This window comes from Etheostoma spectabile, chromosome 24, assembly GCF_008692095.1.
Source record: "Etheostoma spectabile isolate EspeVRDwgs_2016 chromosome 24, UIUC_Espe_1.0, whole genome shotgun sequence".
NCBI classification, from domain to species: Eukaryota; Metazoa; Chordata; class Actinopteri; order Perciformes; family Percidae; genus Etheostoma; species Etheostoma spectabile.
Genome location: NC_045756.1, coordinates 13580057 through 13602282, shown reverse-complemented (window position 1 = coordinate 13602282; position 22226 = coordinate 13580057). Strand labels below are relative to the sequence as shown.

Sequence of the window (22226 nt, the reverse complement as noted above, 5' to 3'; positions counted from 1 at the left end):
ATTATGATATCGTGAACGCTCAGGTTCAAACAAGATGCAAAATAAAACATTAGACATGTAAAAACCAAACATTTGTTTCACAAGAAATATATCCATATAATTGCCAAAATTTGTATCCAAACACAAGTCAAATTGCGCTGACTTCTATGGGATTGTCTGACATTTTGCAAAGTACCTGTACCAGTACCAGGGTGTATTCCGTCAGTGTTGGGCTGCTCCTCCCTATGGCTGGTCAATGTGTCATTGTTTTATATGTCAGATGTATTGACAGCCTGACAACAATAAAGGAAATGTTTTGATTGTATTTTAGTTTATTTATTTTAATTGTTCGTTGAAGCATTTTGTACAGTGTATATAAAAAGTCTACACACCCTTGTTAAAATGCCAGGTTTTTGTGATGTAAAAATAATTAGACAAAGACAAAGATAAATCATGTCAGAACTTTTTCCACCTTTTAATGTGACCTATAACGGTTTAATTTAATTGAAAAACAAACTAAAATCTTTAAAGGAAAAAAAATAAAAACGTACAATAACCTGGTTGCATAAAATGTGCACACCCTTAAACTAATACATTGTTGAATCACCTTTTGATTTTACAACAGCACTCAGTCTTTTTGGGTAGGAGTCTATTAGCAAGGCACATCTTGACGTGGCAATATTTGCCCACTCTTCTTTGTAAAAGTGCTCCAAATCTGTCATACTGCGAGGACATCTCCTGTGCACAGCCCTCTTAAGATTACCCCACAGATGTTCAATTGGATTCAGGTTTGGGCTCTGGCTGGGCCATTCCAAAACGTTAATCTTCTTTTGATGAAGCCATGCTTTTGTGGATGTGTGTTTTGGGTGGGTGGCATGCTGAAAGGTGAACTTCCTCTTCATCTTCAGCTTTCTAACGGAAGCCAAATGGTTTTGTGCCAAAATTGCCTGGTATTTTTGAATTCCCTCCACCCTGACTATGGCCCCGGTTTCAGCTGAAGAAAAACAGCCCCAAAATATGATGCTGCCACCACCATCCACCACTGTGGGTTTGATGTTCTTTGCGTGTGCAGTGTTGTTTTTGCGCCCAACATATCTTTTGTAATTATGGCCGAAAAGTTCAACCTTGGTTTATTAGACCACAACACATTTTTCCACAAGCTTTTGGGAGACTTGATGTTTTTTTTTTTTGCAAACTTCAGCCGGGCTTGGATGTTTTTCTTTATAAGAAAAGGCTTCCGTCTTGTCACCCTACCCCGAAGCCAATTCATATGAAGAATACGGGAGATGTAGCACACAGGCAGTGCTTGCCAGAAATTCCTGCAGCTCCTTTAATGTTGCTGTAGGCCTCTTGGAAGCCTCCCTGAGCAGTTTTCTTCTCATCTTTTTTATCAATTTTGGAGGGACGTGCAGTTCTTGGTATGTCTCTGTTGTGCCATATTTTCTCCACTTGATGATGACTGTCTTCACTGTGTTCCATGGCATATTTAATTGTTTGGAAATTCTCTTGTACCCTTTTCCTGACTGATATCTTTCAACAATTCTGATGGTCTGGAAGCTCTCTGCGGACCATGGCTTTTGCTCTAAGATGCAACTAAGAAAATGTCAGGAAAATCCTACTGGAACAGCTGAACTTTATTTGTGATTAATCAGAGTCACTTTAATTGATGGCATGTGTGTAATAACTTCTATTTAACATGAGTGTGAATGTGATTGGTTAATTCTGAACACAACCACATTCCCAATTATAAGTTATAACTACTTCATCAGTTTCTAGCATAATATGACCCATATTTCTTTCTGTCTGTCTCCTCAGGAACTTTTTACAGCGGAGTGTAAATTTAAGGAGTCGGTGTTTGAGAACTACTATGTGATCTACAGCTCTATGCTCTACAGACAGAAGGAGTCGGGCCGGGCCTGGTTTCTGGGCCTCAATAAAGAGGGACAGGCCATGAAGGGCAACAGGGTTAAAAAGACCAAACCAGCTGCACACTTCCTGCCTAAACCTATAGAAGGTAACATGCATTTACACACACATGAACCAGGGATAATTCCTTCAGCTTTTATCATCCTTTTTGGTTTAAGACTCGATTTCTTTTGTTTCGGTTTACTGAAATGTTTGCAGTTACCGTTTTATTCTTTCTTTTAATTTTTTTAATTGGATTATAGAGTAAATACACACCTTTTCCTCACATCTTCGTTTCTTTCTGTCTTTCACGCTTCCCTGACCTTCTCTTTTACACATTTTCATCGTTATTTTTCTCCTCCTGTTTACTTTCTTTTACCTCTCTTCCGCCCTCTTTTTTTTTTGTCAATTCCTTATGCCTTTCTTCTCTCTTCCCACCACTACTGTTTCTCCTTCATCTCTCCTCCTTCCTTTCTGTCCTCCCACTGTCTTCCTCTCTCTCTCCCATCTGCCCCTCCTCTAGTTGCAATGTACCGAGAGCCTTCGTTGCACGATGTTGGGGAGGCGGTGCCTAAACTCGCCGGGGGCCCGCCTTCCAAAAGCACAACCAGCGAACCAGTGGTCATGAATGGAGGCAAACCAGTCAACAAACCAGACAAGGAGGAGACATAACCCCGCCCCTCTTTTTACCCTTCCCTGGCCAACCAGAGACCAGGAAATGCCCCATATGACATAAAGGACTTGCCCCACTGCTGCACACTCAAAAAACTAAACTGCAACGAAAAGGTAACCAAACAAACAGCTAAAGTTCTGACTGGTCAGCAGTGGGGCCGCATGTCCCGCCCCACCTCTCTCCCTATTGGACGTATCTGGTGTTGTGGGGCAGAGCCAGAAGGACGGAGCACTGTGACCGGTGGCGGGGGGAAGAGGAGGATGAAGACCATAAAGTCTGGCCAATGCCAGCCAGATATTTTGGAACTTTGACAGTGGCATGCCCTCATAGTGGGAGAAAAAATGACTTCAAAACAAATATAAGCAAAACAAACGAAACAAAAACAGAAACAAATGTCGTCTTCAGTGGTATATTTTTCTGTGACAATCTGTAAGAATGTCGCCCCTTTTTCCTCTCCTGGTAGTACTCTTTTCTGTTGCAAGGTATGCTTGCTTGCTGATGGCTACACACGCTAATTCACACAACTCCCAGCCAAAATCGAACACTTGGATTCAATCTTTTAGTAAATGAAGAACAGATTAAAAAAGCAAACATCAGACAAAGAGAACTATTTAAATACCTGAGGATGCTCATTCATCAATTAAGATTTGGCACAGGGCATTCAGTATAATGAAATGCACTTAAAAATGGTCCTGTGTATTACATACAAGGCAAACACATCTTATAACCGGTCCCTAGTTTTAATCACATACTAGATAGTTGTTAAAAAGAGAGACATTACATGGCTTAAATCATGTTTGTCTTTTCCGTGTTCCTTTATTATATATTTAGTGGGTGGTTTATTATTCTGCACACAGAACACTAGTGATTATCAAGCTACATTGCTGTACAGACACTAAACAGATTTTATTGTCTACCTATCTGTCTAACAAGTTTTTTTCCTGTCTCTTTACGAATGTTAGGATTTCCACATCGCTGAGACGTGTAGCTCAGGAGAGTAGGTGAACAGTTGACGTGCCAAGCAAAGACTTTTGCTATGAAGTTGCTCAAATTAGTGTGTAGCTGAGTGCTGAAACCACAAATTCCCTGTTAGTAGCATGGACTGAAAAAAATGATGCGTCGCCACTTCCTCCCACTGTTCACAAAAGTGAAGCCAAAATATCCCGGGATACAGGTGCTGCCATCTTGTTATTTTGGAGCCAGAGTCTGCACAGCAGAGATTGGGCGGTGGAGCCGCGGTATGGAAGGACACCAATTGTGAGTCAATCAAAGCTGTCAATTATGACGTTTCACCCTGTTTTTATAGCATCTTACAACTAATAAAAACCACATTGATCAGAACAATTAACACAGACGTGTTAACATCAGCGTGGTAAGAACTACCTAAAATTACCGGAACCATCTTTTTGACTTTTTAGTTTGGCCCGTGTCTAATCCGCTAGTCTCGCTTTGCCAGACCCTCCTCCAAAACGCGCTGGAGGAGAGTCTGACTACTCCACATAGCATTTGGGGATGGGAGGAAAAGGGCTGTGGTTTATTAGCATTTCTTTAAACCAGTCACAATCGTCTTGGCTGTTGCTAAGCACCGGAGAAAAGCCGCGCTGCCGCTGCAAAAAAAAGGCTCGGAAGGAACTTGTTTTTGTGGAATGTTTAAAATTAGTTTTAGTCGTGCAACAGAAAACTCAGATTGGGCAGATAGTCTAGCTAGCTGTCTGGATTTACCATGCAGAGCTCTGAGAAGAGGTTAACCACAGTCCTAAAATCTCAACACAAAGGAAGCCCAAGGCAACAGATATCCGGCCTAAATGAGTAAAATTCTGGCGGGAACGGATCAATCCTGAAAGTGGAACATCAAGGATATAGACTACAAAGCCCCTCACTTGGAGGTGGCGGGATTTTTGCCCTATATTACAGTCAGCCACCAGGGGGCGATTGAGATGTTTTGGCTTCACTTATACTGTACATTCTATGCATCAACCCCCGGTTTGTAGCAACACGGAGTGTACAGGAGGCATGCTGGTGTCCAAGCAGCATGGTAGCAGTCAGTGTTTACATGGAGTAGCAGATATTGTAGAGGGTCAAACCTCAAGAGCGGTCAGATGGCCTCGTAGTACTTTTTCTCGCTGTTGCCTTTCCAAGTACTTGAAGTTAAAGGTAGTAATGAGGGTAATGATTAACAGGGTAAATGACGATAAAGCCACTGTGTGTAGAAATTTCCGGCTTTTTAGACAGCCATGCACATCACAACCCTCCCACAGATCCGACCTTGACCCGAGCAAAGTAACTAATAACTATAGTTGTCAAATAAATGAGGTGAAGTATATAATATTAATATCAATATCTTTGTATCTGAAATGTATTGGAGTAAAAGTATGAAGTAGCATAGCACAGGGTGAATAAAAACAATGTAGTTACTTTCCACCACTGGATGCAGATCTGATCACATGCATATTCATGCAGGAGGACATTTTAATGTGGTTTCTGAAACCACCGAAAACAAATGGCATGCATTGATTGCAGTGTCAAATCAATCTACTGAAGTATGGCTTTGTGAAATGACACCAAATTTCCCATGCTTTGCCCTCTCACTGTGACATTCAACACGGCACCAATCTGTTCTGGGCCTGAATCCCGTTCGACACCCAGGCTTTCTGTTTACTCATCTTTTTAGACAGCAAAACAAGACGCCAATTAACTCTTAGCAAAGTTACACAGTAGTCCGTCATATCACTGAGGATACATTAATACTGTGATCCCCCACTGTGTATTAGTGTCAAAGACAATGAGGCAGACACAAATGAATATGTTCAGTAAGAAACAGAAACTGTGCATCACTCTTGCTTTCAATCCCAATTTTGGGTAAAGTTACCACTTTGAATTTTAATCAGATCCTGGAAAAACTGCCATCTTTGCTGAAGATGAATGACCTCCACTGATGTTCCCAAGACTACAAAGAAACAACACAGCAACCGCCCTAGAAAAAAAACAAGGAGGTATGATTAATCCTCACAGTTGTTCCGAAATTAAACAAGCACCCTCAGCTTCAGCGACAGGTGTGTGTCTGCGTAGCAAGTGAAACACTGCACTGCTGCACACAAGTGAAGCCACTCTAACGTTGTCTAAGGTTGTCGTGCTGTGTTGTACTGGACAGAGGATACACTTTGCTACTGAAGAGACTGTGAAAATACAAGATGGCTCACAGTGTTTCTAATTGGGTGTTTTCACATTTGGTTCTCACACACTCCACATTTTTCTCTCCTCAGATCTCATTACTTGCCTTCATGTTCAGATATGTGTGACTGGCCATTTCACATTACATGAACTTATCTAGTCTAATGTGCCCGTCCTTAACTACTGTTTTGAAATAAATAAATCTGAGATTACTGATTACAAAAATTGGTTCATTAAAGCCAAAATGTAACTGAAATATGTGTGAAATGAGAAATTTAGCATTTTAAGTTTCTGCATAATCTTGATGCTGAAAATCTGCAAGTGCACGTAAAATGTAATTCTGCTGTTGTATCATCCAAATATATATATATTTTTTTTTTGCTGGGTAGTGCTGTAGATTCTTACTATAAGAGTGCCTCTCATTCCCAGCCAAGCTCAAGATGTGAGATCCAGGGCGGCTTGTAGATTTGTGTTAAATGCTCATCCTTCCTGGGTACCGGCAGGGCTTAGCCAAGATTTTCCAAATTCTCAAAGATCACTTGACTTCAGCTCTGTCCTGTCTAATGTTACTTTGTCAAAGTGGGGTGACGGTGATGAGGAAAATGTCTTTAGACCAGCGTTGTGCTTGTCTCACGTCAAAGAATTGTGTATGTAACATAATATTGTTGTGTCACACTAGGGGTTACTAGCAAAACAGTAAAAAAAAAACAACAACCTGACAATCAGGTCTGTAACCGTCTTTTTTATGGCTTAATGTATGCTGTGTTGTATCAGCTGCCTGTGTCTAAGGAGCCACTTTAATTACAGTATAGAGTGCGATGTTTTTGTACTTGCCTGAGCAAACATTAGGAGATACAATCGAGACTCCAAGGACAGCAACTGCTGCTCACTGAATGATTATTAAGCAGCTAATGTCTGCACTGCTGTCAAAAGAAAAAGATTGACTTGGCAAAAGAACCAAATCTTCCTCCATTTAGAAAGGCCCAGTTTGTTAGGTTAAAAGTAGGGTTCACCTGCGAAAGCAGCTACAGAAGATCTGTGGCACATGCTTAAGAACTGATGATGGTTTAATCCAGAGAAAAAAGGGCCACTGGTTTCCTGGCTGCTGACCAATGACACTGCTACATTATTGTTTCTAGGCTGGTAATCACAGTCCTGGTTTAAACAATGAAGGCGCAATTACTGTCAGTGTCTCCTGAGAGATTTCTCTCCACTGGTGGTTAGCCAGGAACCAAGGCTACAATTACGAGATATCTAACGGTGGGCTCTGCACAGGAAGAAAGCAGCTGATTTAATTAGAAGTGAGCAATCACGACAACCTGGGTCACTTTTAATTTCCACATACAGGTAGCACACGTGTTCTCACGGAAGGTACACATGTAGCCATCTTACTCTGCCCTGCGTAATCTGTAGCTCTGAAATCAGAAGGCACAAAATGGACAGAAGACAAAATAGGACCAAAAAAAAATGCATTTGTGACCTGACCTCTGCAGTACAGGGGCACTTCAGAGACGCAGGAACATGTAGCCTAGTGGTTAGCACTGTACTCATGATGTAGCTGGTGTCCCTCAGGTTTTCTTTGCTGTTTCTTTTTTCCATTCCACTTTATTCCCCTGACAAAAAGACTGCCTTGTTACATCTGAATCAAATGAGAGTGTAAACGCGCTCTCCTCCCAGCTGTTTCTTTCTCTGAACACTCTCATCCCACACTCACACAGCACACACACTTTATCCTATTTTAAGTTTCAATTATCCTTTGATCCCCAATCTTCTGTTCACTGTAACTATGCTAGCTTTCGCTCTCTGCTCGTTTTGTAATCACACAGCCATAGAACTTATTCCCACCAACTCTTTTCTCCCCCTCTCACTGTTTGGACTGTTTCCCACTTGTTGCATGTTTTTTTAAGAGAGGAAAGCTGACTGGTGCAAATGCATGTGGTAATTTAGGAAATGTGCTATCAAAACAAAACAAACATTTACAGCGTAGCACCAGTAAAACGTTGCATCTGGCTCATCTCTGCCTTCGGTTTGCACTTGTAGATATTTGTGTCGTTTTTTTCTCCCCGTGGCATCAGAAGCAACTTACAGATACATATTGTTTTTGAAGCATAATCCATCATTGCAATAGTGGAGCAAAGGAAGAATGAATCAAAATTACTTTGTATCACTAACATTGTTGCATTAATGCATGTCTTGCGTATAATACTTTCAGCAGAGCATCAATATTTAATTCTGGTGGCTGAGAGCAAGAAAACCATAAAATGAAAAAAACAGGAACAAGTAATTATTTGATATCCTTTGCTGCTTCTTTTAACAATGATGGATTGAGCTCAGTGAGTTATTTTGAATGCTGACTGATGTAGAAATAGATAGTGGTAACCAGCCCTGATTGAGGACTGTCATACTGTATTCAGTAGAACGGTCTCAGACATACGAACACGCCAGATGGAAGGCCGTCTTCTTGTGACTTTTAAGGTGGGCAAAAATGGTGTTAAAGTAACAAAACATGCAATGGAGGACAAAGGTCTTTTCCATTAAAATCAAAAGGCGCAGGTTTTCTTCCTCGCTCACCGCTGTTAGTGCCGCCACCGGTGGTCAGATGGTGTTTTACTCCAATACTGGAGCGGCACTCCAGGATCACATTTTTTACATGGTTTATATTGACTTCAATAAAAGAATTATGACATGATGCTGTTTTTTCCTACCTTTTAAGTCACTAAGAAGATTTTTTTACCATCCAGTGACTTTGTATTTTCAACATTATTCCTGCAACATATTTCAGGAGCAGCTCTGTGACTAAAATGTCTTGGTTTTTATTCTTACCATATATAAGGTCACAGTCCTAGAACAGGTCTAATGGAAGCTAGTGCCCACATATAATGAGATGTTCAGTCACAAAGTGAGACTGTGATTAATTGCAGGACAGAAAACACATTAAATAAAGTCAAAGATTTACCACAACCTGGTGTGTCTTACTAATGCAAACCGTGCCAGCTACGAGCCAAAAGCAAAATGTTACTGGTGCTAACCTAAAAGGAGATTACTCTGTCTGTCAGTAAATGTACAGTTACATACATATTATGCAAACAGTTTGTCTGCACTGTACAGTTTGTGTCCAATCCATTGTATACACACAGAAAACAATATTGAATAAAGGATTTATAGAAAGGAGGCGTGACTGGACTCAATGATCAGCTGATTTACTGCACAGCATGTCGGCCTCATCTTTTTGTTTTTATGCTAATGAATTAATTGATAATACTGTATATATAATTTTAATCTATTCATCCATTCAGCATTATCACTTTTACTCTTACAGTAGGTTTACAATCATACCATTCATCCTTTGTGTTGACCCAAGGGTTGGCTTTATTATCAGCCATTTCAGCAGCAGAAAGTGGCTAAACTTAACAAAATAAAAGAGAGGCTTTGTGTTGATTTAATCTATGAGTATTTCATCACTGATCAAAAGGACCAGAAACATTTTAGAAGAAGCAACACAAAGTGTTTCAAAGGAACTTGAGTAGTCTATTTAGGCCTAACTGAAACCTCAGAGACACAGACACACAGAGAAATAAAATATAATGGAAGCACCATTAAACAGCTCCACTATCGGGCAGACACGTATGGAGAGAGCTGTGGAGACAGCAGCTTGGCACACACATTCAGACAGGTTGACAGGCGGGAAGAAAAACAGACACACACACACACACACATACACACACACACACATACAGACATCACAACCGCTCTCCTGGCCTCCATGACAGATGAACTAGCAAATACTGTAATTAGGTGGTTGCCATTACAATTTGCATATGTAAATGGAATGTAAATTAGGCATACTTTGAAGGGCAACATGGTGTTTAATTAGCGCGGTGGGGGTTAAAAAGAACTGTAACTTTAATTATATCCAACGAAATGCTGCATACTTCACCTCATTCAAACTGATGATCATTCTAATGTTTTTATCACTTGTTAAAGCATTAAGACTGTGGGCTGGCATCACGCCTCAGTTATTCTTCCTTAATATGTCTTTCTCCTGTCATTTGAAGTATTTTGTTTGATCTGTTCAGCTATGTGCGCTATCACATCTTTTGTAGCCTCCTGCATGAAGTTTGGTTTTTACTTTCTTTCTTCTTTGTCATTATATTGCACTTGTGTGATTCATCACTCTTCAGCCAAATTCAATGACTTTAATGTGAGCAAAGTGCTGTTTAGAATAGCTTCAGCGGCTCATTTGTAGTTTTTCCACGTCCGTGTATCCGATACAAATTATATGCTGCATGGGCCTTATCGTGGAGCTATTATAAGTTGCTATCTTTTTCCACGTAAACATCCATCATATACACATACATTCTCTCCAGACCGTGTAATTGATCATTGAAGAAGTCGATGACAGGATCCCAATCTGTGTAGTCCTTCTGTCAGCAGAGTCTATTGTAACCCTTCAACACAGCCTGTGTGAACTGAAACAAATACACAACCTGGGCCCCGAACTATAATATAATATTAAGATAATATTAATATTAAGATGTTTTCTACTACTCTTGAAGAAGAAGCCTTTGTTTCTTTATGGTTATCTTGTATGACAAATGTGTTGTTTGTTGAATCTACAATGCTTCCAGTCTTGATTTCTTTGGCTCCAAGCACTTGAAAATCCTGGCTACGGCCCTGTTTTGGCTCCACCAAAGTGTGCTTTGACTCAATCAACTCTGGCCACCAGCTAAACTAAAACTCAATTAGGCATAAAGCAAAATGGCTAAACAGTAATCTCTTATTAAAAAGCAGCCAATTATAGCCGGAAAGCAAAATTACATTTTGTTATCACATAGCACAAAATGTTTCGATTTCCCGTCTTTTTGATTAATTTCATTAAAATAGTATCGAGTTGGGATTGTTGGTCCCTTATCTACCACAAATGCACACACACACACACACACACACACACACACACACACACACACACACACACACACACACACACACACACACACACACACACACACACACACAATATGTGTTTGAGGTGGCTCACTTGAGAGCATGTTTCTGTCTGCCTCATTATCATCAAAGACAACAGCGCTCTAGTACACGCACGCACACATGCTTACATGCGCACACTTACATGCACGCATCCTTGTAGGCACATGCACACAAAGGCCTGCGTGATAGATGTCATTGCAATCATGGCCACTTCAAGTCTCAATGTCCCTCACCGCGGCTGCCACGCTTTAAAAAAAAATTGTCTCATTATTCAACATGTGATAGGAATGTCCTCTTCCCTTAGAGAGGAGTATGGGATCCTTGAAAGTAAAACATTAAAATAAAAAAAACAGTATGAGGTTTTCACATAACAATATCATTATGCAAGGCAGTCTGCAGTTTCAACCAGGTTGCTGTTAACATAGATATAAAACAGTTTTTTTTTTTTTATCTGTGGCTGTCAATCACGCTGAAAAGGTTCAGACCAAACCCCTCGTCCTTTTGTAATTACTGCTTTAATGTCTCATTGTGGTTTATTGACTTATATATCAACAAAAATCCAAATATTTGGTGTTTCGCAAGGAATTCTTTTTCAATTTCATACTCTGAAATAACAGTTCACTAAAAGTCTGCACTGGAACGTATGATGATTATTAACATGAATAACATAATGCATTAATGCATATTTTTATGAAATTTACGTCAAACAATTCATTAGAATTCAAAATCAGGCTCTGATTGACAACCCGAACCTCGTCTGACTAATTAGCATAGTTAAAGGTCAGAGATCAGAATCGTTCTATCTCTTTTCCCTACTTGCTCTTCCCCTTTGACCCCCTCTCTTTAGTGTGTTCTTCTTTTCCTCTCCGCATTGCATTCCAAAATTCTTCTTCTACTCTCATCATTACTTTCCCTTCGTTTATTAATTCTCCTCCTCTAATTCACAACAACAGGAAAGAAAATGTTGATGAAGTAAGAGAGCGGGAGGAGAGAAAGGAATAATTTATCTCTCAGGTGATAAGTGACATCTGATGGACACACACCAACACACAGAGTATGGCAGGGCAGCATCCAGCCAAGCAAACACGCAGTCTGAATACTGATTAACCAATCAGTGACCATATCTGTCTGGCACCAGAGATACACGTTGGCTGCCACGGCAACCAAGAAAGCGTCATAGCTAAAAAGGAGAGGGAGGATGTGCCTTTGTGTGTGTGTGTGTGTGTGTGTGTGTGTGGTGTGTGTGTGTGTGTGTGTGTGTGTGTGTGTCTGTGTCTGTGTTTTGAATATGTATGGCACCCTTTTTTTATACTTTATATCTTTCAAAGTGTTTCAAAAATAAGCTGCACTAATCAACAATTTTAATGTTAAAGTGCTCATATTATGCTTTTTGGCTTTTCCCCTTTCCTTTATTGTGATATATATCTTTTTGTGCACGTTAAGGGTTTACAAAGTGGAAAGCCCAAAGTCCCCCCCCCCCCAGAGGGACTTACCATCTCCAACAGAAAACACTGTTCACCGAACTGCTCCAAACGGCTCTGTTGTAGTCCAGCCTTTACTTCCATGATGAACGTCTGTCACTTACTAACAGTACAACAAAAATTGTGTTTTTGAAAATTAAACCACATAAACTTATTCTGGTACAACTTTTAAATACAATTATGAACCTGAAAATGAGACTGTGTGATACTGACTCGGCAGTTTCCCCTGAGCTTTATGGAGCATTTCATTGGTTTTACAGCCTGCTCATTCAGTGTTAATATTAGACAAACTGATGAATGCAACTTTTAATTTAAGCTATGATGTTTTCACATGACATCAAGGCATTTGTCACAAGTCTTGTTCAGTACATGTGATCAAGCCTGTTGCCGGTTTTGTTCTGGACAGAGCTTTGGCAACAGTGTGTCTGACACACTTTGATGACTGTGAAACATTTTATTATCTGAGAGGCACTGAAAGAGAGAAAAGAGGACAAAATGAAAGACAGGGAGAGCTTTTGTCTTGCAGCATTGGCAATATTGTACTCAACTCTCATGCAAATGAGGAGCAGTGGACTGGGAAATGCAGGGAGAGATGGGTAGGACAGAAAGAGATAGCATTATTCCATATGGAGACAAAAGCAAGGAGTGTGCTTTGAATTCATTGTCCCGTTGTGTGTACATTACATCTAAACTTTCTGAAGCAAATCTGAATTAGGTAATATCTACACTTTGTACAAAACAATTATTTACTGTATACTACTGTTGGAAATGTCATTACAGAGCATACACACACAAACTGCCACACAAACAGTTTATTTACTAATCCAATCCAATCCAAATTTAGGTTTCACCACGCTTTTTAGCCATGCTGCTGCTGGCACACGTCCACACACTAACAATCCATGAGACACGGGCGGTTTTCACAGTAATTACGTCCACTTGAAACCGCTTCGCTACTTATTGTCTCTGTGGAGCTGCGTCGTGTTTAGCTTGACCACCGCACCGATTGAGTACATTCAGTGTGTTCTAAAAGTGACCAAAGAGGCAGAATAAATCCACATCAACATCTCTGGTACTGTCTGCTTGTGAGGATTCTTCTGTAAAATAAAAGCACAGGTCGAGCCGTGAACTGTATAACCAGAACAGAATAAACCACCAAGTATAAATGAACATGAACACTGTGTTTCACTAAGGCCCTTTGAGGCTCCGATCAGTCTGAATTCACTTTCAAAGCCTCAACAGTGAGCTGGGAGAAAAGGTTTAGGGGTTATTGAGTGCTATAACACAACCAAACAGTGTTATCCCAGGTTTAACCCTGGGCTGTAATATCCCTGTGTTAACATTTAACAAGTGTGTCCTGGATTAGTGATAAACTGGGTATTCAGTGACTGTTTTCAACATTATCTTTTGTCCAAATGTCTAAAACAAACTATGAATGATTGCAGTGTTAACCATGTCATGGAGGTTAGTTTACTACATAGGGCAAAGCATCTTTTAAACATGCCATTATGAAATGCTGTTTGGCCCACGGTTAAAGCAAGAATATTTTACTTTATTGCACATGTTAACCATAGGAAAACTAAGGAAATGTTCCTTTAAACCACTAAAATGAGTTTGCATTGCCTTTATGTTTGGAAATCTGTGTGGAGGTTATATTATTAGACAGATGTATGGGGAGAACAGAGAAAAGGAGGAGTAGATTATTACTAGATTTTGAAGGGCACCTCGGCAGGTTAGAAAGAAGCCTTTAATATCAGAATTCATAAATATTGCATTTCATATAAATATGATTTCCCTGGCCGGCTCTCATCTGACGAAACACCAATATCCTGTTATAATTTGGGATATTTAAGTCTTTTTTAATTTAATTTTATTTCATTATTTGTTATTAAGCTGCCTCATCAGCTCTTAACATACTAATGGGCTGAAACACCTTCTAGTGAGAGGCCTGGGGTTTGTACATTCCACAGTGTGTCTGCAATAATAACATCTGGAATGTGTGTATTTTTGTCCATACAGCAAAGCATTTGTTTCTGAAGACTGAAAAAATTGAAGAAAACGTTTAAATCAAAGCACGTTGCCTCTGTGTATCTAAAGTGGTCAGTGAAAGTCAGAGTTGATCTCTCTGTGGTACTTTGTGACTTTTTGTAGAAGTACCAGTGTAACTAAAAGTTCATATTGTATTAGATAAAGAAGACCATTGGTGTGAACTCAGCATGTTGATTCATTCACAAAACAACCCCACTCTACCGGGTAGGAGCCATATTGAGCGGTTTTTATTCCACCAATTTGTAGAGTGCAGTTTTGAAGTCCATGGTTTGAGAAAGAGCGAGAGAGAAAGAGAGCACTTCCTTTGTAGATTTCTGAGAATAGGCCATTTTATTTCGGTCTACCCTCTTCTGGGTACAGAAAGAGAGAAATGGACTGGAGCAGAGAGAGAAGAGAGTCAGCCAGACAGAGAGATCAATGCCCAACTGCAGCACGAAGAGCAAGAAAAACAAATTGTTTTTCTTTGCTTTTAGGCAGCCGTAGGTGTGCAGGTTTGGTGACCTTGGCAACTGGCAATGGAGCAGAACATTTGATTGGTGTGTGTGCATGTGCGTGTGCGTGTACGTGCATGTGCACTCGAACGGGAGGTCAAGATCTTCAAATGGAAAATCAATACTTCCAAATGCACGTCTAGAAAAGGGCCATTTTCTTTAGAACAAAAGCTTTTGAGCAGTTAGTTTATCAACCCAATACACCTTGATTTGGCTAACTTTTTACCATGATGAGTCAGACAGTTTTGTCAGTTGATCATAGAATGAGGCATGTCTGACCCTCCAGCATTTTCACCCATGGGAGCTGCCGCCACTCAGCAATTTCAGCATCCGCACTAGATAATTGACCAGGTGTACGGCAGCAATAACTCTAAATTATAGAGAAACAAGAATTAAACCTTGTTGCTCTGGTTGACACTTTTCTAACCTCTCAGTTAAACTGTCCCGCCATAAGATCATGAGCTGAAACAGGGCTTCAGTGTGTGTCAGTCCACTAACCAGGTGGGAGGCGTTGAATAAGCAGGTGCATTTATCACATCTTGTCTTTAAAATGAAAGTCCTGTAATATTACACAGCAGTCATAGTGGAGCTACATGTCACATTTTAACATCAATAAATCAGTGCTGTGTTCATTTGAAGACATTAGTGTAATTACTGTTAACAAGTGAGGCCATTGGGGAAACATCAAGTGGCCTGTCCTTGTACATTTTGTTCAGTCAGATATGACCTGACTGCTCAAAATGTACCATAACTGCGTACAACATAACTTTACATAACTGCTGTTTCATACATGTATGTATTCAAGCCACCTCATAGTGTTTCTGCCCGTTGGAGCCATTGACCGCTAGGAAAGGCAATATTGATAAATTGGAACGTTTTCTTGATGAATACAGACTCGTAACAACCTGAGTGCCTTTATAAAGATGACACTGAAAGAGTAATGCTGTAGTAACTCTTGAGCTGACAATGAATGAGTTTTTCAGGTCATTGCATCATGTCATTATTGTGTCTTTTATGCCTTGTGGTGTGTATATATAGTGTGCTAACTTGCAGTGCAATGTTAAATTATATGTTGTGTTTAGGTGAAGTCCTAATGTATATATTGGTAGTTAAGTTTCCTGTTAAAACATCAACATAGTAAGCATAAAATGCTTTATAGTGTCAAGTGTTTTGTTGATGTTTAGCAGGTAAACTAATGTTTACCATAGTTAGGTGGTAATGCTAACATGTGCAGCTGGTGCTTGGATGCCATTGTAGCCCTACAGAATAATATATAAGTAAAAATGTTGCATTATACATATAGATTTTTCTTTTTATAATGTAATCTAAATATAGACTACATTGGACTAGATAGAAGAATGGTGATGGCACACTCTCTCACTTTCATTGCCTAAAATATGAAAGTGCTGCAGTATTTTCATCAATCATAAACAACACAAACACACCCGCCCCTGCTCCCTCTCACGTCCCTCTTTCTGTCGATCTGGCTCTCTCTCTCGGTTTTTGCTGTCTGTCAGTAGAGGAGACGGTGGCATTTCCAGCCTGCAGACAGCTTCTCCCATCAGGCCCCATGACTGACGGCAGAACTCTTGTGCATGCGTATGAATACAAGTGTGCTAATAAACTATTCTTTGCCCGTCCTTTAATGTCTCCATCAATCCATTTGACCGTCTAAGCTCAATAAATATCTTTAAAGCGGCCGCAGCTTGTGATGCTAAAATGTCACACTCAATAACTGAAATCACACTGGCTTAATGTCGATCAGCTGTTTGTTCATCCAGCACTTTCGTCCCCCGCAAGATTTCTCAACAACCTCTTTACTAGATTGCCATTAACATTGGTATTGATAGTGGGGTAGTGGGTGATTTGGTGAACCTTGATCAACACTTTCTGATTATCTCTTAATTAGTTGTGATGAATAAACTGAGTCCCAATTCTACACACTTGACCTTATTGTGCAGCGCATTGCCCAAATAGACATTATGTATAAAAAAAAGAAACAGAATTGACCCATTCCCCGGTCATCTTCATGACCTTTTTGAAGGTATTACACCTGGAGAGTTCAGAAGATGATTTGTCTCATGCACTTTACTCTGGAATATTTATACACATGCACAAGGTGGATAAACCACAGGCAGGAAAATGGCAGAGATGGGGGGGAGTGGCACACAGTGCATCTTCCAAAGTCTGGTAGTACGATTCCAGAGGAGGGAGAGGATTGGACAGGAATAACAAACATTGTGCCGTTCCAAAATTAGCTGCTGATAATGTACGGTAGATGCAGTTGTTTCAGACTGATCCTTGTCTTAACATTGTAGATGGTAGGAAAGCTTTTATAGAGGTGTTGTACATGACATCTATGGAGACTATGGAGTGGTGTGCCACTGGAATAATACATTTTTAAAAAACATAGTAAAAAGAGCATCATTGCTGCAAATAAGTCATATTTCCTTATATGGCTTAAAGACGTGTAAGCAGTGTGCCATAGGATAAGATAAAGGCCAACCCAAAGAGCAGCAACAGGAGCTCTAATTGGCCAGCTGTTAAATACCCCCTCCTAACAACAGCAGATAACTGGGCACTTACAAATGCCTAAAATTATTCTTTATGACTTCACAACTCAGACTATATAACATTTGTATCTTTCTGGATATTTACTGCAGTGTGTTTGACCAAGCGATTCAACAACAACCATGCCGCCTGCTAAAAACTCTTGTTTTTCTTATCTCAGAAGAGGGAACAGCCTTGTAGATACAGTGCTATTTAGCCATGAGTATGACAAGAGACAACTTCCAGCCGAGACTGTCATGTCTCTCTGCAGCATGTTGACGGGCAGCTCTGCTGTCCTGTGGACACAGAGGAGCTGCAGCAACATCCAAAACGGAAAATTATTTGATGGCAGCTCAGCTGGAACTTTGGACATGTTGTCTGTCCCCGTGTTTAAGACTCCCACCTGTCTGCATGGTTGGCCGTCCACAGAGATGGCCAGATCTATTCAGAGTGTTGACTTTTTCACATCAAGCAGAACTTGAAGAGGCATTTAAAAAAAGAGGTCCATGTTTTTCACCCACACCTACTGGCCTTGCTTGTGTAAACATAACAAAAATTTTTTTGTGTGTGTGTGTGTGTGTGTGAATACAACAGGAACCAGACAAAGTTTCACTGCTTCAGCCAAGTGACAGAGAAGTGGCTGTGACAGCTAAGACATGTCTCAAAGGAGCTGGGAGTGCCCGTGGATGGTACGGGTGTGAGACTTGCTTAATATTAAAAATAGAGAACTACAGAGAAAAGCTGTCAAGATGTGGATGTGCGGAGGAGTCAGGTAATGCAGAGGAGAAGAACAGAGACGAGCCGGAGCAGAAAGATGTAACCCCTACCCTGCTGCAACATCAAGAAAACCAGCTGAGCTGAAGTGAGCTCACCTGCCCGGGTTTTTGAAGATAGATACGAGACCCTCTTTGTGAGTCATTGTTGTTTTCCTACTTTCTCAGCATTTCATATTTTGTCCCACGGTGTTCTCTGATATACCTCCTTCGTAATAGTTTTAGCTGTCAACAAGCACACGACTTGTGTTTACTGAGAGGAAATTACTCCAGTCCTGGCTTCTCTTCATGTGTTGCCAGCCAGGTATTATACTGAAGAAGTAGGTGGATTAGGGTTATTAGATTGCAATAATTTCAAGCTTTCATTGACCATTTAGTCAGCCATCTTTTTTACCCTGAGTTCTAAAGATCAATGTTTCAGGGCAATGAAATTGTGCAAACAGTGTCTAGGACAGTATGTAGTTATTAACAATAAAAACAGTTGGCAGTCCATTTCAAATCAGTTCTCAAAGCAATCAACAACCTGAACACAGACAAAGAGGTCAATAAAAGGCTCAAACAACATTGAATTTATTGTACAGACGCATAATGAAATATACAGAGTCTTTGGCTCGTGCAATTCATGGCTTATTCTTATTGGTTTAACTGAAGAGTGACCGCCTCAACCCAGCTGATCAATTTAGGAAGAGAGAGGTGATTGAAGTATAAGAAGTTCATTTGTATATCAGCGATATGTTAATTTCATCTGATCAAATTTAAAAAATACTAAACTCCACATTATAATCAGAGGAAGAACAGAAACACAAAGTACTCCTCTCCCAAGGTCACAATTAGTGAAAATCTAACCTGGAAAACCACTTCAAAAGGTGAAAGTTTTGGGTTGGATGCGGGGACAATTATCCACTACTGAGAGTACTTTTCACACCTTGTTCAGTGTCTGGGCAAACTACAAGACTACGATCTGCTGGCCTAATCAGCCTCATTAAAATCCCATAAATGCAAATGTCCAATTAATGCTGCACATCTATCCTCAAGACTCTTGATAAAGCAAACGCTGAACAAAGGAGGTGGAGGTCCCAGACACAATGCGAGACTTTTCAAATTGTGGCCTTCAGGGACCAGAAATGTACAGTTGTAGCTCGGTTCTGTTGTTAAGCACAAATTACAGCAATTCTGCATTGTGTGCGATGTATGAAGCAAACTGTGGGTACAGCTGGCGCTCAACAGAGAGACAAGAGGGATGAAAAGAAATAACAAGAATTCATCCTTTTGATAAGATTCTCTCAAATACACCTGCTGCCAGAAGCTGTCTGTTCCTGGCTTGACAAAACACACACAAACACATTTTTCTTGTCTGTCTCACCTTAAAACAGTGTTAGAAGGTCGTGCAAAAGAGGAACAGGGCTCGAGTCAGTCGCAGGGAAATGAACCAGCCTTTTCTTTAATGACATTCACAGAGAATATAATGGGGAACAGTAAGAGGACAGAATGGCTGGCGGACTATTCTTCGGCTCGCATTCATGCTTTTGAGGCATTTGAGGCTAATGCATGATGGGATATGACAGTTGGTCATATAAATTGAAATGGGGCATGTGTCATCCTCATGACTCTGTTCTGTGAAAACTCCAAATTTAACCAGCTGTTTTTGTTTAACTTGAATTATCCTTTCAGGGGATTAGTTAACATCTCTAATGGAAAAACCTTACAATACTGTAATAAACTGTTAAAGGAATACTTTGAACAGGATAAAATATGTTAATGAGTGAGTTTTAGAGGTCCTGCTAGGAAGATTCTGTTACCTTAGACAGAGCCAGGCTAACTGTTTCCCCCTCTTTTCAGTCTTTATGCTAAGCTAACCCAGCCATATCTGGATGGTAGTGGAGAGTGGTATATATCTTCTTATTTAACACTTGGTAAAAAAAAAGAAGCAAATAAGCGCATTACCTAAAATGTCAAACTGTTTCATTTAATGTACCAAGAATTTTTTTGGGAACTTATAGAAGAATATAAACTCCATCAAGGTTAAAAATCCCTTAATGTCCAGAAAGAATAGCCAACGTATAACTCAATGGTAGCAACATGTATGGCCGTGGCAGGAAGTCCTCACTGTCAGCTCTGTGTGACCTCGAGCCCTGAGGCGGTGAGGGGCAGCTGGATCTGTTTCCCTGGTATTGGTGAGGGTTCACCGCACAAGAGCAATGAGGTAGAGGACATAGCACGCACGCACGCACGCATTTGAAATACATCATGAGTAGGCCTGATGTAAAGCATGTTCACAAAGGACACACAACATCTAACTTTGGTCAGCTCGGACTGTGTTAGAAGTACAAGAATGAGAACAGTCAGAGTTTATGTTTTGAGAGTAAAAAAAAGTCCATAGTTTTCTTTCTCCAAGGCTGTCAAATGCTCTCAAGACCAGTGACACCTGCAAAATGAACTGATACCAGGTCAGTTTGTCGGGGAGGTATTGCTTAAAGGTCAGCAGAGCAAAGCTATTTCTGTTGAGAGAAAATGACATGAGGGGTGTTGGGAATACAGGGAAAAATGTCTTGAGCGATTAGAAACCATTTCGATGTCATAGACAAACACTTTTATACACTACATATATATATATATATATATATATATATATATATATATATATATATATATATTTACTCGGAAAGAAGGAACATAAGATAGAAGAAAAGAAAAAAATGAAGATCTGGTATTCTGTCTGTTCCGGCTGAGCAGTCAGGACTCTGTCTCTCGGTAATTCGACTTTTCATTTTGACAATTTCCTCAAAGTGTTATCCTCAAAGACGAGAGGTTGTAATATATCGGCCAGAAGAGATGTCTCTCTCTCTCTGGAGAAATAAACAACGCACACGTACACAGAATGAGTGTGTGTGTGAGTGTGTAGGTTTAAAAAGAGACGCTGTAACTCCCTCTGGTGGTTCTCCTCTTGCATAGTTCAGTCTCAAGTACACACAGTATAAAATGTCTAAAACCAGTCTGAGTACACAATCCAGTAGCATTTTAAAATATAGAAGTAGATTATTGAACTGAAAATACTTGAACTCACACTCAAATTACAACTGTGTCAGCTCCATTTGCTGTAATAGACAGTGCTGCTCATGAGTATAGGAACCCCTGCTTAAGTTGACTAAAAAGAGGAATAAAAAATTAACTTTTGGAAATTGATCTTAAGGACTTAATTAAAAAAATGAGCAAAAATCCAACCTTTAAGGAAACCCTTTTTCTTTGTGAATGAATAATGTATCGTGAATAAATAATATTCTTCCTTAAAATACAGGGGGCATTAGTATAGACACCCCTATGTTAAATTCCCATAGAAGCAGGCAGATTTTTATTATTAAAGGCCAGTTATTTCATAGATCAGGATACTATGCATCCTGATAAAGTTCCCTTGGCCTTTGGAATTAAAATAACCCCATATCATCACATACTCTTCACTATACCAAAAGATTTTCACTGAGAGATGATTTTATGGAAAGTACCCATGCCAATCTCTAGGTATGTGATGATGATGATAATGATGATGATGATGATGGGCTCATGAGCAGCACTTTACGTGTGTGGAAGATTCAAAACGCCAGTGAGTGGACCTGTTGTTTTTTAAACATAGTTACTAAAAGTCAAGACTGTCTATGAAATCAATTTAATGCAGAATGCAACCTCAGACGTGTTTACAAAACACAGATAATCTAACTAAAAAAGCTGTTGAGTTGCGTTGTGGGAAATGTAGGATCCAGTGTTTCTGGGGACTGAAAGTCTTCATATCTCAGCCTCTGCTGATTTAATTTAGGCTGTGAAGAACTTTTTGACAGCTCAGATGAGGGGAAGAATACCAAAAGTAGAACTAATGTTCAACTTGTTGCAGATGATATTGCATTACTTCATTTATAATATTGCAAAACAAAAAAAATTAATTTTCAGTAGAGATTCATCTGGAAAGTTTACCTTGAAGTGATCAAACATTACCACCGTGTTGCCTGTAGGGGGCAGTAAGTTCAAGCAAATACACATGGACACAGAGGCCGAGCTGCACAGCACTGATGGCAGTAAAGTCCAACACAGCAGAACACACATTAATTAACAACAAAAAAAACATTTTAATAAAGAAAGGTGATGGTTTGGTGGTATTCTATACAGGATGTGCTATATA

At 39.9% G+C, this 22226-nt stretch overlaps 1 protein-coding gene across 2 annotated transcripts in view; it reads left to right on the top strand.

The window, feature by feature from the left end:
* The window catches only part of LOC116673759 (fibroblast growth factor 14), a 57288-nt gene extending 48389 nt beyond the window's left edge, over nucleotides 1-8899 (top strand). The window contains exons 4-5 of one of the 2 annotated variants that reach the window (XM_032506014.1): nucleotides 1795-1993; nucleotides 2408-8899. In XM_032506014.1, coding sequence (XP_032361905.1) covers nucleotides 1795-1993; nucleotides 2408-2556 — 348 coding nt within the window. In that variant the 3' untranslated portion in view covers nucleotides 2557-8899. Of the gene's footprint in view, nucleotides 1-1793; nucleotides 1994-2407 lie in introns of both variants that reach the window. The other variant, XM_032506015.1, reaches the window with a different exon arrangement.
* Nucleotides 8900-22226: the final 13327 nt, after the last annotated feature.